Source organism: Lates calcarifer, linkage group LG21 (assembly GCF_001640805.2).
Source record: "Lates calcarifer isolate ASB-BC8 linkage group LG21, TLL_Latcal_v3, whole genome shotgun sequence".
NCBI lineage: Eukaryota > Metazoa > Chordata > Actinopteri > Centropomidae > Lates > Lates calcarifer.
The window spans coordinates 11,955,210-11,969,146 of record NC_066853.1 but is presented as its reverse complement, the minus strand read 5'-3'; the positions used below and the strand labels follow the sequence as shown (position 1 = coordinate 11,969,146).

General features: G+C 39.9%; 1 protein-coding gene across 4 annotated transcripts; it reads right to left on the bottom strand.

Moving 5' to 3' along the window:
- Window positions 1-2,374: 2,374 nt before the first annotated feature.
- Window positions 2,375-13,871, bottom strand: fxyd6 (FXYD domain containing ion transport regulator 6). 4 transcript variants are annotated; one of them, XM_018693981.2, is made up of 9 exons: window positions 13,616-13,871; window positions 11,316-11,580; window positions 6,986-7,039; window positions 6,468-6,491; window positions 5,796-5,837; window positions 5,568-5,642; window positions 5,249-5,285; window positions 5,083-5,132; window positions 2,375-3,743 (listed from the first exon to the last, which is right to left on the bottom strand). In XM_018693981.2, exons 3-9 carry the CDS (start codon window positions 7,032-7,034, stop codon window positions 3,706-3,708), a joined length of 315 nt encoding a protein of 104 aa, XP_018549497.1. In that variant the 5' UTR covers window positions 7,035-7,039; window positions 11,316-11,580; window positions 13,616-13,871; the 3' UTR covers window positions 2,375-3,705. The 4 variants fall into 4 exon arrangements, with proteins under 4 accessions (XP_018549497.1, XP_018549499.1, XP_018549496.1 ...); XM_018693983.2 differs by having other exon boundaries at window positions 6,468-6,482; XM_018693980.2 differs by lacking the exon at window positions 11,316-11,580.
- Between the last annotated feature and the right edge of the window lie 66 nt (window positions 13,872-13,937).

Below are 13,937 nucleotides of genomic sequence, written 5' to 3'. Positions count from 1 at the left end.
CATTTCAGATTCGGGACTTTGCTGGCTGAATGACTCACTGTCTAACTCTGTGAACATTAAGAAAATAGGTCACAGTCAGCATTGGTCCATTCCCTGCAGGTGTTTTTAACACAGACAGCATGCTATTTTGGGGTAGTCTGGGATGGAATGGGTATCAGATTTAGAATTGTTAGTGTTCCTACAAATGTAGTGTAATTTATTATAACCACAGAATACTGTCACTCTGATGTTTTGCAACCACCACAGGGGACTTGTACACATTGTCCTCTATTTTAACAACAGCATGTACAGCACTAAACAGCAGTACAGATTTTGTGAATGTGATTAGCAGAATGCTGTACTGTGAGAAGGTGAGCAGGACTCCCCTTGGTTTTTGTAGTCCGTCAAGCTGTATGTCACCTATAGCTTTTTGTTGTTTTTCATAGTTACCCAGCATATTTATGCTAGACTTAATAAGCAGTTAATAAGTCAACCTTGTGTTACCCAGGTGCATGATTAATACGTTGCTGTTAGTGGCTCTGACTCAGACTCAGAAAGACTGAGAATGGCTGTGACCTTGTAAATTACAGTCATTCAGATGGTGTCATGTTAAAGTGGCTTGGCTGTGATACAGTACATCCCTGCAGTTCAGGTGCTGCTTAACGTACCTTTAGGAGATGACATGTTGCCTCGACTGTTTGTGTGTTCAGCTGGAAAAACTGGAGGGACATAATACAAACAATTAACAAAAGGCCAGTGATAACATCAGCTGCCTGCTGGTGATCCATCCATGTCTGCTGTTTTAGATAATTTGACCAGGCATCTTGTTTTTATATAATGACAATAAAAGTATCTTCCCTCAGGTCTGGTATTGTTTGTAGGTTCAGAGATTCATGTGGATTTGGTTTCAGTAGTCTTTCAATTCTAATAAAGTTAGAGACATGAAGAGGCTTGTTTAAATCGGCTTATTTGGTTTATATGAGAGGCAGCTGAAAGGCTCGGAAACTCTATATGTCCTGACAAATTGCCTCTCTGGGTTGCCTTAATAGCAAAGTGATTGCCTTGATCTTCACTGGGAACTTTAAGAGGCTAATGGTGATATTGATCCCCCACCACCCCCATCTACACACACACACACACACACCACACACACACACACACACACAAGCATACACAAGCCTCTCGTTTGATTTACATCTCTTGACCTATAATCATTAACTTACACAGATTAACAGACTAAAAATTTCCCTTAGTGTCTCCATTTTGTTAAAGCGTGCCACTATGAATTGTGGACTTCACCGCTTTCATTCATTATGTGTCTGGACCTTTTCACTGCACCGCTGAGCGTAAGGGCATACCGGACAGTTACTCATTAATATATTACAGCTCCAATATTCATTAACCTTGAACCTTGCACAGTCTGATAGAGGTTATAGATGGAGCAAGAAAGAGTAGCTGTGGTGACTCCTGCTTAATAATACAGAATTGATACCTAAATGATTTTGGCAAATAATCACCCCTTAAATGCAGTAATGCATCACTGCTATTAGATGTATTCACTGCAAGACAATTAACAAGAACACTAACAACTTAGTGCTGTCTGTCCTCTAAACCTTTTTTCACAGTGTGTATTAAGTGGACCTCTTATATTTTCATCACAGGAATGCCAATAATTTCTCTTTTACACAGAAATACACATACTAGACATCAGTTGAAACGATCTATTCGTAACAAGCAATCCCTCCAAACATCAACACAAATTAACATTATACTTAGAAACTTAGTCCTATGATCCCACAGTAACAATTAAACCACCAGAGGTGCACACAACAGGTTTTTTTTTACCTGTGCATTTTCTGTAAATATTGGTTTATAAAAGCAGGTTGATACTCACCTGAGCTGTTGAGGGCTCTGTATTACCTTAGGTGTGTGTGCGTGTGTGTGCGTGTGTGGCCCCATCTGCGTCAGGGGCAGGTGCAGATCAAACCCCCACCCCTCTAACACACACCCACAAATCACATCTCCACGCCCACTGCCATATTTCAGTGCAGCTGCTCTGTTACATATTTACAGGCTCATAAAGTTTGTACTCTGATGCCAATAAAGAGAAGATCTACCAACCTTTGGAATCATAGCAGAAAGAGCAGCATGTTACTGGCTCTGTTGGTGAGGAACCCATTTCCTGTTGTAGTTTCACAGCCCCAGGAGCTGCTTATAACCTTGATTGACATTGATAGGACATTACCAGACCGATTACAAGTGCTGCCAGAGGGTTGCTTGTGAAATCTGATTTTCTAGGCTAAAATGTTTAGACATGAACACCCTGAAGAGAATTCTAAAAAACAAAAAACTTTAGGTCTGTTTTTCATCTAAATGGGCACAAACACACATCATGTTTGTGTGTTCAGACATACTTTTATTTATTTATGCCAAAAGCACAACAGTTTGCTACACAACAAGCTCTCATGCGTTGATTGAACATAGCGTTTACTGGTACAGCGGCCATCTTTAAAACAAGTATACTCAGACCTAAAACTGGTGAAAGCCTGACCTAACAGGAGATTCACAACAAGGACTGTTCATTTGCTCTCTTGCTATGACTTGGCTTACATTAGGCTACAATTAATGTAGTCAAATAAATAATAACATTTTTAAGTTGCACTTCTCTCAAACTCAGCACCCAAACATTGTCTTCTCTTCTTCAGAAATGTATGACATGTATGATCATTCAAAGCATTGTGACATTAGAGAGACTTATTAAACAATTTAATAAACAAACACAAAAGAAAAAGTAAAGAGACCCAAGCTTCACAGATTTGCGGCACTAGTGTGTATAGAGAGACTAATCATAGTCTGCTAGAGACTAGTTAATCCTGGCGGAGCCAGTGACGGAGCAGTGGAGTGGGTGTGGAGAAGAAGGCAGTGAGACAGCTGATGCAGGAGCTCCCTCAACTATAGACGATAAAACGCTGCAGTGAAGGAGCTCGTGCAGATACCTGCAAACCATTCCTGTGCTCAGTCAGAGAGCTGTGGCAGTTGAGATTGTCTTATATAAGGCTCATCACATTTACATGTAGAGATGCACATGTACTTCGTGATATACACTCAATCACACTTATACAGGATATGCACACAGATATATCCACATGTGCACGCAACACACCCAACCGTTCAAACATGGACCTAAATGAAGGATATTTAACTGTATATCTTATCCATAAACTATCTTTACTTATAAATACTTATATATATATACTGTATATATGGATATATATTATAATCCAAATGTGACAAACATTATCCAGGACAATTGACAAAATGTCAATAAACAACAAATTGACAAATCCTAAAACCTAAAGGCAATAGAAGCACAAAACAAAGAACAGCCAACCACACCACATTAAAAATTCTTCTAGGGCTTAAAAGACAATCTTGTGTCAAAGGTGCTACTGGCTAAGACAAAGAACTGGAGTGAAAGACTGTCACGGAAAGGCACAGGGACGAACAAGAGAACTGAAGGACTGGCACAGTCACAACGGAGCACAACAGGATAAAGGTTTGTCTTCAGGGCACAAGATATATGTACATATTAAACCTCTAAATGTATACCTCCCCTCTCACCCTGTCATATAACCAGTAATATCAAGTTATCCATTGTTATGGTGGCTTAATATCAAATAAAACTGATCATTATTTCAGAGGGCAGTCAGGTCCCGTGGAGTTGTCTCAGTTCTCTGCTGGAGTCTCTTTGGCAGCTGCTGCAGCTGAAAGAGGTCAAGAACAAGGGATTTAGTTCAATCATAAGAACAAAGCGTTAAACTCGCTCACATTCATTTCTTCCTAAACATTTCGGTCCTTCTCTCTCTCCTTTACTCTCTCGTTTACTCAAGTGCAACTGCTTAAAAGACAGTGCTCTTTAACTGAAATTGTGTTTATCTGAGCTTGTTGTGGACAATTTCAGAGAGGATCACTTTTTTTTTTTTTTTTTTTTTTTTTTACTTCGACTCATTTAAGGCTTTTACTAGTAGTGCTTATTTTTACAATGTGACAAAGGCAAAGTGTCTGAATGCTTCTTCCACCGCTGCCTTTCAGTCCACATTATGAAAATCATCTTGTAAAGACTTGGAGCTTACTTTGAGTTTGGTAATACATCACACAGCATTTTACCAGCTTTATGTTAATGCAGTTGCAAGCAGGAGCTGTCAGTGTATCTTTGAACTCATTCGAAAGCACTATATGAATGAGCACTGCTGCCAGCTTAATGACCTCTATGTTACATTTAATGACTTTTCAAACCAATTAAAAGGCCTATCATGAAATATAGAGATATTTCTAATCAGGAATTTGTTGAGGATTTATTGATATTCACCCTGTGATAAGACTGCCAAACAAAGTACCTTTCTTTCATCTCTGAAGAGTTGAACACTTAAGCTTGAACTCTGTAATTCTGTTCTACTCCTAGTCTTAGACAAAGTCCTTCCTTCATGTAACACTTGTTATGCAGACAATAGCTCACACATTAAAAACAGCTGGTATCAGTTACACAGTCAGAAAATCAAACCCAGGAATCAAACAGTAGGGAAACATGGATGCTGTGAAAATGATCGTGTACTTGGTTGTTTCTTTCATTTAAAAGGAAGCCAACTGTGAAATCTCAGCTGCGGAGACAAGGAGAGATTTCAGAACAGTTGATGCTTGAAACTATTTATAACAATACAATAATTTTGATAATAATGTATGTAAATGTAAAGGCCCACAATTTCGTTGTACCGTACTGTACAATGACAATAAAGCCTATTCTTCTATTCTAACAAAATGTTCCCTCCCAAAAGGTTTTGGAAGGTATTAAACCAAACTTCTTGTATGCCTTTTGAAAGAGGTCAGCAGTAATTTAAAGCATATACAACTTGTATGCCTTCTTTGTGTCACACATATCGTACAGTTCCATATGTGCGAATATGTGCACACGGAGCAAATCACCTCTCCCCCCTCCTCCTTCCCTTTCCCATCGGCACTCCCAAAGGAAATCTCAATTATGGATGTATGTCAGGGGGTGAGCCAGAGGTGAGAGGAGCTGACAGAGAGTTAAAATGTGAACCTTACCCTTGGAGACAATCAGGTTCTCCTCCTGTGCTTCCTCGTCTCCAGGGGCCCTGAAGAAAGGAACCACGTGTTGTCATGGTAACCAAATCATGTAATATGACATAAAAAAAAAAAAACAAGTCTTCGTTTTCTATTTTTCTCCAATCACAGAGAGACACTGACATACCTGGGCTTCTGGTTGATACTGCAGCGGCATCGCCGACCTGGCAACGTAAGAAATCATTAGCTGTGTTGACTGAGATCTAATTAGTTGAATGTACTGTCTCTGTCGTCACTGATAAATTTGTTTCAGTGTTTCCTGATAATTGAAATATAGTTAATAATAATAAATTGTGTAAAAACACATGGCATGGCCGTGGAAATGCACTAACGATTCATTACTTTATTATTAATTATCTTTAATTTGCTTGTAACACTTGATTACACTGAGTGCATGTTACACATGATATAATGACACACAAACACACAGGTAGAGGTCAGCTTACTGAGGATGAGAAGAATGCCCAGTGTGAACAACACCACAGCAAAGGCCAATCCCCCAATCCTGAGACTATCATAGTCTGTAGGAGGAGTTGATGACAGAGTGCACACAGGAGCAGGGGAAGGATATTGAATCAGTATGTCATTTATGGCAAAAAGTTTTCTTTTGTGTAGAGGGAGTCACTACATCTTGAAAATGGTGTGTTCAGGAAACAAAGATTTTCTAAACTTACCATAAACAAATGGGTTTTCAACTTTCTTGCCATCTTTGCCATCTGTAAAATACAATAGCAACCGCACATTTAGAACCTTGGTGTAGGAACTCATATCATTGTCTGTCTTTTTTGATATTACCAATGGGAGGCCCTAATATCAAAAGTTGTCAATTCTATATTCCTCAGTCCATTTAGGATAAATCTTCACCTCACATTTTACTTCCTGGTACTGACTTGTAGTTGACCTCTGCACCTTTATTAACCATGACCACGATGTTTCAAAAAATAAGTGTTTTGCTTAACTACTCTTACCCATGACTTAACTACAGTCTATTCACCATATTTCCCCAAAGTTAACCATATCATAGTTTGAATGTGCAAATATTATAGAAGGCAGAAATTGCAGACATAATCAGAGAGTTTCATTATTTTGTTAAGTATTCATACACGTACATTATCCTTTCTCTCCCCTACCAAACAACCACTTTTTAGCATTGGTTTTGCTCTATAAAAGCCTCCTTTTAATTAACCCACAGTTGGGTCTGGTGATTCTTGGACTTAATCCATACATCTGCCACTGTTCACTGTAGTGGGGCAATCCATATGGGTTTGATCTGATGTGGGAACCAACAGACCACACCACGTGGCTGCTAGGACTGAGGTGTTAGACATTACATCAAGGGTACTCACCCTGCGCATTGGGGTCTGTTACAGCTGAGAGGCGGCGAAGAGGGAAAGTGGTTTGAGCGAGAGGGAGAGAGGAAAAGGGAGAGAGAAGGAACACACAAAATCAGGTGGGAGAAAAATACTCAAAAGGGTCCTATCTCTCTCTTTGTCTAGTCATCATTCATCTGTCTGTGTTCTACCTTACACAAACTCCAAGTGTCATTTAAAAAAAGACATTTGCAGTACAGCACTACATCATCTATTTGTAGTGTGTGACTGTTAGAGCATGTGTTTACGTGTCTTACATTTAATCACACACTATAAACAGACCTCACACACGCAGTCAGTGACACAGCCGTTCTGTGAAACCCACACATAAAGCCCTAAAGTCGTAATTGATGTTTTGCTCACTGGCCCACACCCATGGAGTGCCTTTTCATGTAACATCACTACCCGCCCTTACACTGCCTCCCTATGGACAATTGGTGTGCGTGCATGCGCAGCGTGTGTGTGTGTGTGTGTGTGTGTTTCATGTTACTTACCAGCCACACACACCAGGAGCGAAGAGAGGAAGAGCAAAATAGTTTCCATGGCAACTGTTGACATAGAGTAATACAGAGGGAGGGTGAGAGAGAATGAAAGAAAGATAGAAAAAAATACAGTGAGAGAGTGTTTGAGTAAGCAGCACTACTCCGCCACACATATAACACACCAGTTTGGAACATAAACAATAACAATGAAAGCACAAACACATACAATTTATATACACCCCACAGACCAAACGGACTACATACGGTGTGTGAACGGGGGAACCACATCACACAGCACTGGCTCTATCCAAACCCCTGGAGTGTAACTGATGTAAAAGGCCTACAGATATAGTTTTTTTAATCTTGCATAACGATCCATGTTCAGAGCCTGCATACATGTTCTCTTTTCCAGGCAGAGATTACTCCTGCCTCCCCTGTGGGCATCCCACAACCTTGACCTATTTTCATATAGGGTATTCATTTCACATTGCAACAGTGTCTCCTACAAAATGTGTTAATGCTCAACTATTTTGCATTGGTTAATGCATTTAGTTAGGTACTGTGATGTCACCCAGGTAAGTTTTTAGCCATGCTGGCTCCAAGGGTTGGCAATGTTATCCAGTCTATCCATGATTCGGTCAGTAGTTACCCCATTTTGAATGAACTATTTCCACAACTTCTGCATGGATTACAGTGACATTTTTACAGACATTCGTGTTCCCCAGAGGATGAATCCTGATGACTTTATTGGCACTCCTACATCTCTGGTTTGAGTGACATGTCTTGACTAGTATTCTACTGTCTTTAGTGATGAGGTTGATGTTTTAAGTGAAGTTCAGCTACAGGATGGATTGTCATGAAAGAAAGGCTCACATTTGTACACAGAAGGAAAAACACACCAATCATTAAACATTATGAAAGACTTGGATATCAATTAGTTTTTGGATATGCAGCAATAAAAGAGTGTCACAGGGGCATTTTACGTTAATTGGAGTATGCAAGACTGCATGTACACAGGAATATTAGTGGAATATTAATTTTTATTAACCATGTAAACAGCTTAGTAGGAATGTTGTCTTTTTCAGAATAAGGGCAAAAACCAGAATATCCTGTGCATGTAAATATAGTGATTGTGAAGTCACAGGGCTACTTCTTTGTCTTGTTAATACAATGGTGAACCTTTTATAAGTAACTTATCTACACTACTACTTTAATTCAGTAACATTTGAACAAAAGAAACATATTTTAAGTAGAACAAGTTAATGTCTGGGTCCTCAGATTTATAAAACTCCCACAAAGAAGGGTTTGAAAGGTCAGGAAAGGCAGTAGTTTACTGCCTCCTCTCTGATGTTTCAATACAATAATTGTCAGGGTACTTACAATGCAGACCTGATGGCAACAAGTCATCAGTCTATATCTACAAATGGTCTAATTCCCCATCAAATTCTCCAAGGTGCCATTATGTGTTATACATCAATCTTCCAGGAACCATTAAACAAACCAACAGGATGTATTGGGAGTAATGTGTCAATATAGATGAATACTGGTGGGTAACAAGACTTGACAGCAATGTATTTGATGGAGCATGTCAAAGCTCTATAGTGAAATAACAGAAAGTGACAAGTCTGTAGTACAACATGTATATATACAAACCATTCGTCTCAAGCCCAAATGTTTTATATACACCAAGCTGAACCAGTCTTCTTTGAGAGCGACCACCTGGCTGTCTATCTGTCTGTCTACATGCCTGTATTTCTTTCCATCCATCTAACTGACTTACTGGATCCATTTACGTCTATCTACCCATTTGGCTGTTTGTCTGTCTTCAGCTGCATCAGTGGTATGGGACACAGTGCACTTAAATGAACAGATTCCATTATAGTCATTAGCAGAGGTACTGACTGTAGCAGTCCAGTTGCTATTTGTATGTTGGTGCTCCATATATTTGATTTTGCCCTCATACAGATCTGACCAACACACTGGACATTTCTGAAATAATGTGACACAAGATGACAACTGACAAACATAAGGCCTATAGCATCCATCACACTAATAGCATCTCCCCTTAAAATGAAAATCAACCCTATGTGACCTTGAACATATATCTATATCTGTATGTGTGTGTGTGTGTGTGTGTATATATATATATATACAGCTCATTATATATATATATATATATATATATATATATAATGAGCTGTTATCAGCTAGTATATAGTATTAGTCATATTCATATATTAGTCATTTAAAAAAGTCATTTAACATTCATAAATCCTGCAGACAAAAGAGAATTTCTTCTTTAATTTCAGTTGTGACTACACAGCCAAGACAGAAACCTTTGAAGTCCTCTCTCAAGGTCTTTTTAACCATCACCATGTGCGTGTTATGAAGAATATGGTGCATTCAAAATGGACACTTTTACAGTCTAGTTAAAACCAAACCCAGATATGAATGATGAAATATGACAATATAGCCTTTAGAGGCATGTCTATCACATCTGCACATCTTGAAAGAGACATCTTTTTTTCACATCAGAGGTGATGATTGACGGCTGGCCCCAAACTGTACATCACTGGTATTCAGTTCAAACAAATTAATACACACTGATCTAGCTCAAGCAAAACAGGCAGGAAAATTATTCACGCTAATGCAGGTGAAATCTACAGCACTACATTTTTTCTTATTACCACTTTGATATCTACCTGTTATGGAGTAGGAAACATCCAAACACACTTTAATTTGTCTGTGACAGAGCTCTCAGTACAGTTAGAGCAAACAGCCAAAAAGTAGGTCATCTCTGTTCAGTCTATCAAACAGTTTGCTTAATTGAACATAGACTGCTTGTTTTTGCTCCCAATTCACAAAAATGTGTACTGCTTTGAGATTCTTAAACTGCAGTTATAGAAGCTTACAATTACCTATGACAGTTTTGCAATAGTAAAAACAGTGACACAGAAGCTTAAATATTGGTTGTGGTTTATCTAATTAGTATAATTAGTAGTCTCTAAGATTTGTCTATCACTGTCATCTATGTCTGACACCTGACTTTTTTTTTTTTTTTTGAATTGTTAAGATTTCATCTTTAGGGTAATTATATGCTTTAATGTGGCTACATCGCTCAAGAGATGGTTACTATGATCAGAAATTGTTAGGTATGTTTGATCATGAGCCACATTGATCTCTCTCTTCAAAAGCAACAGCAGTTTCCCTTAACCTTTTTTCTTTCCCCTCTTAACCCTCCTCCTCATCTTTCACTCATTACATGCTGTGCAACTGGTGTGAAAAACCTCTATATATCTGAGAGGATGTGGGATAAATAGAGAAAGGCTCCTGAAGAGATAAAAAGTGATCCATCTCAAAAAATATGGACCACTGGTAAGCCCTCCCGTTACTGTTTTCAATAAGAAACAAGTGTTCAACCAAAAGTAAAAGGCTTTATACTAATAACAGAAAACCTAAACTGAAAATATAACTGTGCATGAGGCAGCTACTTAGCCATTTGCAAAATGTTCCTATACAATATCATCTGATCCCTCTAGCACTATATTTAGATAGAGCATTGTGGAATAATGTGTGTTCATCCGGATGGCCTCCTTCACTGGCAATGTAAAGATGAGTCCGTCAGTAAGAGACTAATGGAGAGGAGGAATGTTGGAGGGAAAGATGAAGCTGCTGGTGGCCATTGGATGGAGAGAGCTCTTGTGCCCTTTTGTGTCTCATCTCACTGGGAGACTTGTTAATAGCATTGATATGACGGTAAGTGCTCATGGTTAAGTGGACTGTTGGACAACCTCCATTAACTCTAGGGGGACTAAAGATAAACTGGGGTTAAAGGCTGAGCAATCAGTCAGACTTAACGTACTAGATGGCCATTCACCCCACAACACCTGGCCCTGTGGAAGTAGACTTTTATGCAATACAAATCCCACTTTGAAAAAAATTCTGTATTTATTATTGACAGTAATTATTGCAGGCTTAGTTTTAGAAGGAATCACAACTGTGTCCCCATAGTTTGTCTGGTTATTGGTCCAAAGGAAGGATGAAGAGCAGGAATTTCAGATGGACATATACTGTGTGGATATCAATGCCAGATATTTCATAGGCAAGTATTGAAAGACTGCTAATTGTTTGGGTTGCAATATGAATCCCTTTTGAGGGGGAGTATTTTTAACTGTTAGTGGGTCAGTGTCACATACTTGTCCCGTGAGAACCCTTTAGGGTGTTTGGCAGCATGGCACTGCCAAATGTAATGTATCAAGCACCTATTCAGCGGCAGCCTTTCTCTTCCTAGGTATGATACATGGCACCTGAGCAGTTTCTTCTCCATCTTTCCTCAACTTACCTTATCTGCACTATTGTTTAAGCAATATCAAGTTCCAGACCTAGGCTCCCCTTTGTCTGAGAGGAGAGGACAGGGAAAGGGCAGGCAGGGTGACCGTATCTCTTTGGGGAGGACAAGGAAATAGCAGGGAAGGAGGCTGTTTTCTGTAATGTGGGGACGAGGAAAGGGCAGGCAGGAAGACGGTGAGAACGGGGGGATGAGCAGACAGGGACAGACACTGTCTGGCAGGAGAGCACAGGCGAAGGGCATAAAGAGGAGACACTGTCTGAGGAGAGAGGACAAGGGAAGGGCAGTGTGTAAAATACACAAAGTATTGAAAAGAAAGGTCAGAAAATGTGGCGAGGCAAATGTGATGGGGGGAGATGAAGACAGGAGATCAAAGAGACAACAATTAGACAAAGCAATAGGAGTAGTGAGATGACAAAGTAGGGCAGCTGAGTGCTCAACGGTCAGTGAGATATGAAAAAACAACAATGTAACCTTTGACATCACACAATCTGGCAAATGCAAGAGTCTCAGAAGATGAGTGTGACACAAACCCTTTTTAACACAAACACCTGAAATGACAGTTACTCTCATGAATTATGGAAAAAGCAGACAAGGTTATTAAATAAAGAATATATCAAAAAGACTGAGTAGGCCCACAAAGTCCATTGTATTTCTACATAGGACCACACCCCACCAACACCCCCAACACAACACACCCCTGTGCATAATGACACGGAGATCAAATGTAATTTGAAGTCATATCAGGTAATAGAGGTCGTTCTCCCTGGCTTGCTGCGCATGTTTCATTGTCTGGTTGCTGTTCACTGAGGGGCTACTTCACATGAAATACTGCTACAACTGTATGAGTCTCTGAGAGACTGTGCACCTGTTTGACTGGATATTTGAGTTCATGTATGTGTTTCCCTCTTTACATGCAAGGTTTTCAATGCATCATTGTGCCAGTTCTTCGCCATTTGTGCAGATTTCCTCAGTTTGGAGACCAATGACCCTGAGGCTTTGGTGTAAGTATGATTACTATATTATTATTATTATATATGACAAATGAAATACTAGAGTTGAAGTGTCAAATAAAACAGTGTTTCCTATTTTTCAGCATCAATTTAAAAAAATGTAGGGCAGGTAAATAGGTCACGCCACGGGTCTCCATAGCCTTTGAGGAAAAAAAAACAACTTGACTCCCAGTATCTGCCACCATAATGATGTTACATCACCATGACAACAATGTGCGTTGTTCCATAGTGTCCAGTTATCTCCATGGTAACTGTCTCTGAAACTGAAAATTCTGGCGCCGAACGGGAAATGGGTTAAGATGACGGCCTCACGCGAAAACACAAGGACAATCAAAGTCCACACATAAACAGGAGAAACGGGTGTGGCACGAGGCTTTGAAATCTGAATAAGTCTTGTCTTATTGAATTCAGTCTGTCTCCAGGATAAATCGCTACACGTCCATTCATTAAGAAAAACGTCAGCTACGGGGGACGGTGATGGAAAATTCGGCAGCTTTTGTTACCTATGTAAGTTGTGCGCACAGCAAACACAAGACCGAGCCTGGCACCGATCACCTGTCAACGCACAGCCTACGCGGCGCTGCCATGTCTCACCGACAGACTCTGAATGTACAATCGGCACGATAAAATTTAAACATCCGATGGGTGACGTCTGCGCATTCATCCACTTGCGCGCCCCCCTCAACCTGTGGATCATCCGATGGGTCTGAGAAGCGAGCCATCATCCGCCTTGTGATTCTCCGTTTCGGTGAAAGCAACAAGCAGTGACATCATACACGACAGCTGATATTTGATTTTCAACTTTACTCTTGCATGGCACGAGTCAGAGAAAGTGAACCGGTCACGCCCGCCTTTTTTCACGGCTTTGATCCATTTTTGCCATTATTATTATTTATTTATTTATTTATTGCCGCGCAGTTAGGAGAAGGTTATATAGTGATCAGTGCCAGTAGACACACCCTCGTGATATAGGCTATTAGAGCAGTGATAAATAACTAGCGTTGTAAACGGCATTCCTGCAAGTCAATGAAAGCACATCCAGCAGTGTGTAAATATCACAAACACCACACAACGTTTCATTTAGAAGTGATTCAGTGAAAAACCCTAATTACTCCATTTATTTAATTTGGATTGTTTACTCCAAAAAGCGGTTGGAAATCAATTCTGATTTCCTTTCCAATCCTTCTCTTCTGACCACTATGATCCCTCCTGACTGTCATTCTACGAAACAATAACAATAAAACCATCTAACACATAACACACGCACGCTCATCAACTTACCTCTTGTTTCTCCAGCTGGACCGTTGGCCAACAAACTGATATCCACCCACAAAAAAAAAAAAATCAGTCAGCTTGTATCTACAAGGCTTTTCGATGCAAATATTCTCATCTGTCAATATGTGCACACTTCTCACATCTACTTTATCCTGGAAAAAGAGGTGTGATTGATAACAGCGTGACTCCGAGAGTGACTGTTTATTCAGCGCCTTGAATCCTTTCTGTCGCTCTCTCTCCCTCCCTCTCTCTCGCTCTCACACACAACACACACCCATCACAGACCCCCCAGCATTATGTCAGCCTCGTGTGTGATTGGCAATTTGTG

Coding starts and splice junctions, on each gene's coding strand:
- fxyd6 (XM_018693981.2), bottom strand. CDS start 7,034: ATGGAAACTATTTTGCTCTTCCTCTCTTCGCTCCTGGTGTGTGTGGCT. Junction 6,492..6,985: donor GCTCCTGGTGTGTGTGGCTG/GTAAGTAACATG, acceptor GCCGCCTCTCAG/CTGTAACAGACCCCAATGCG. Junction 5,838..6,467: donor AACAGACCCCAATGCGCAGG/GTGAGTACCCTT, acceptor TGTATTTTACAG/ATGGCAAAGATGGCAAGAAA.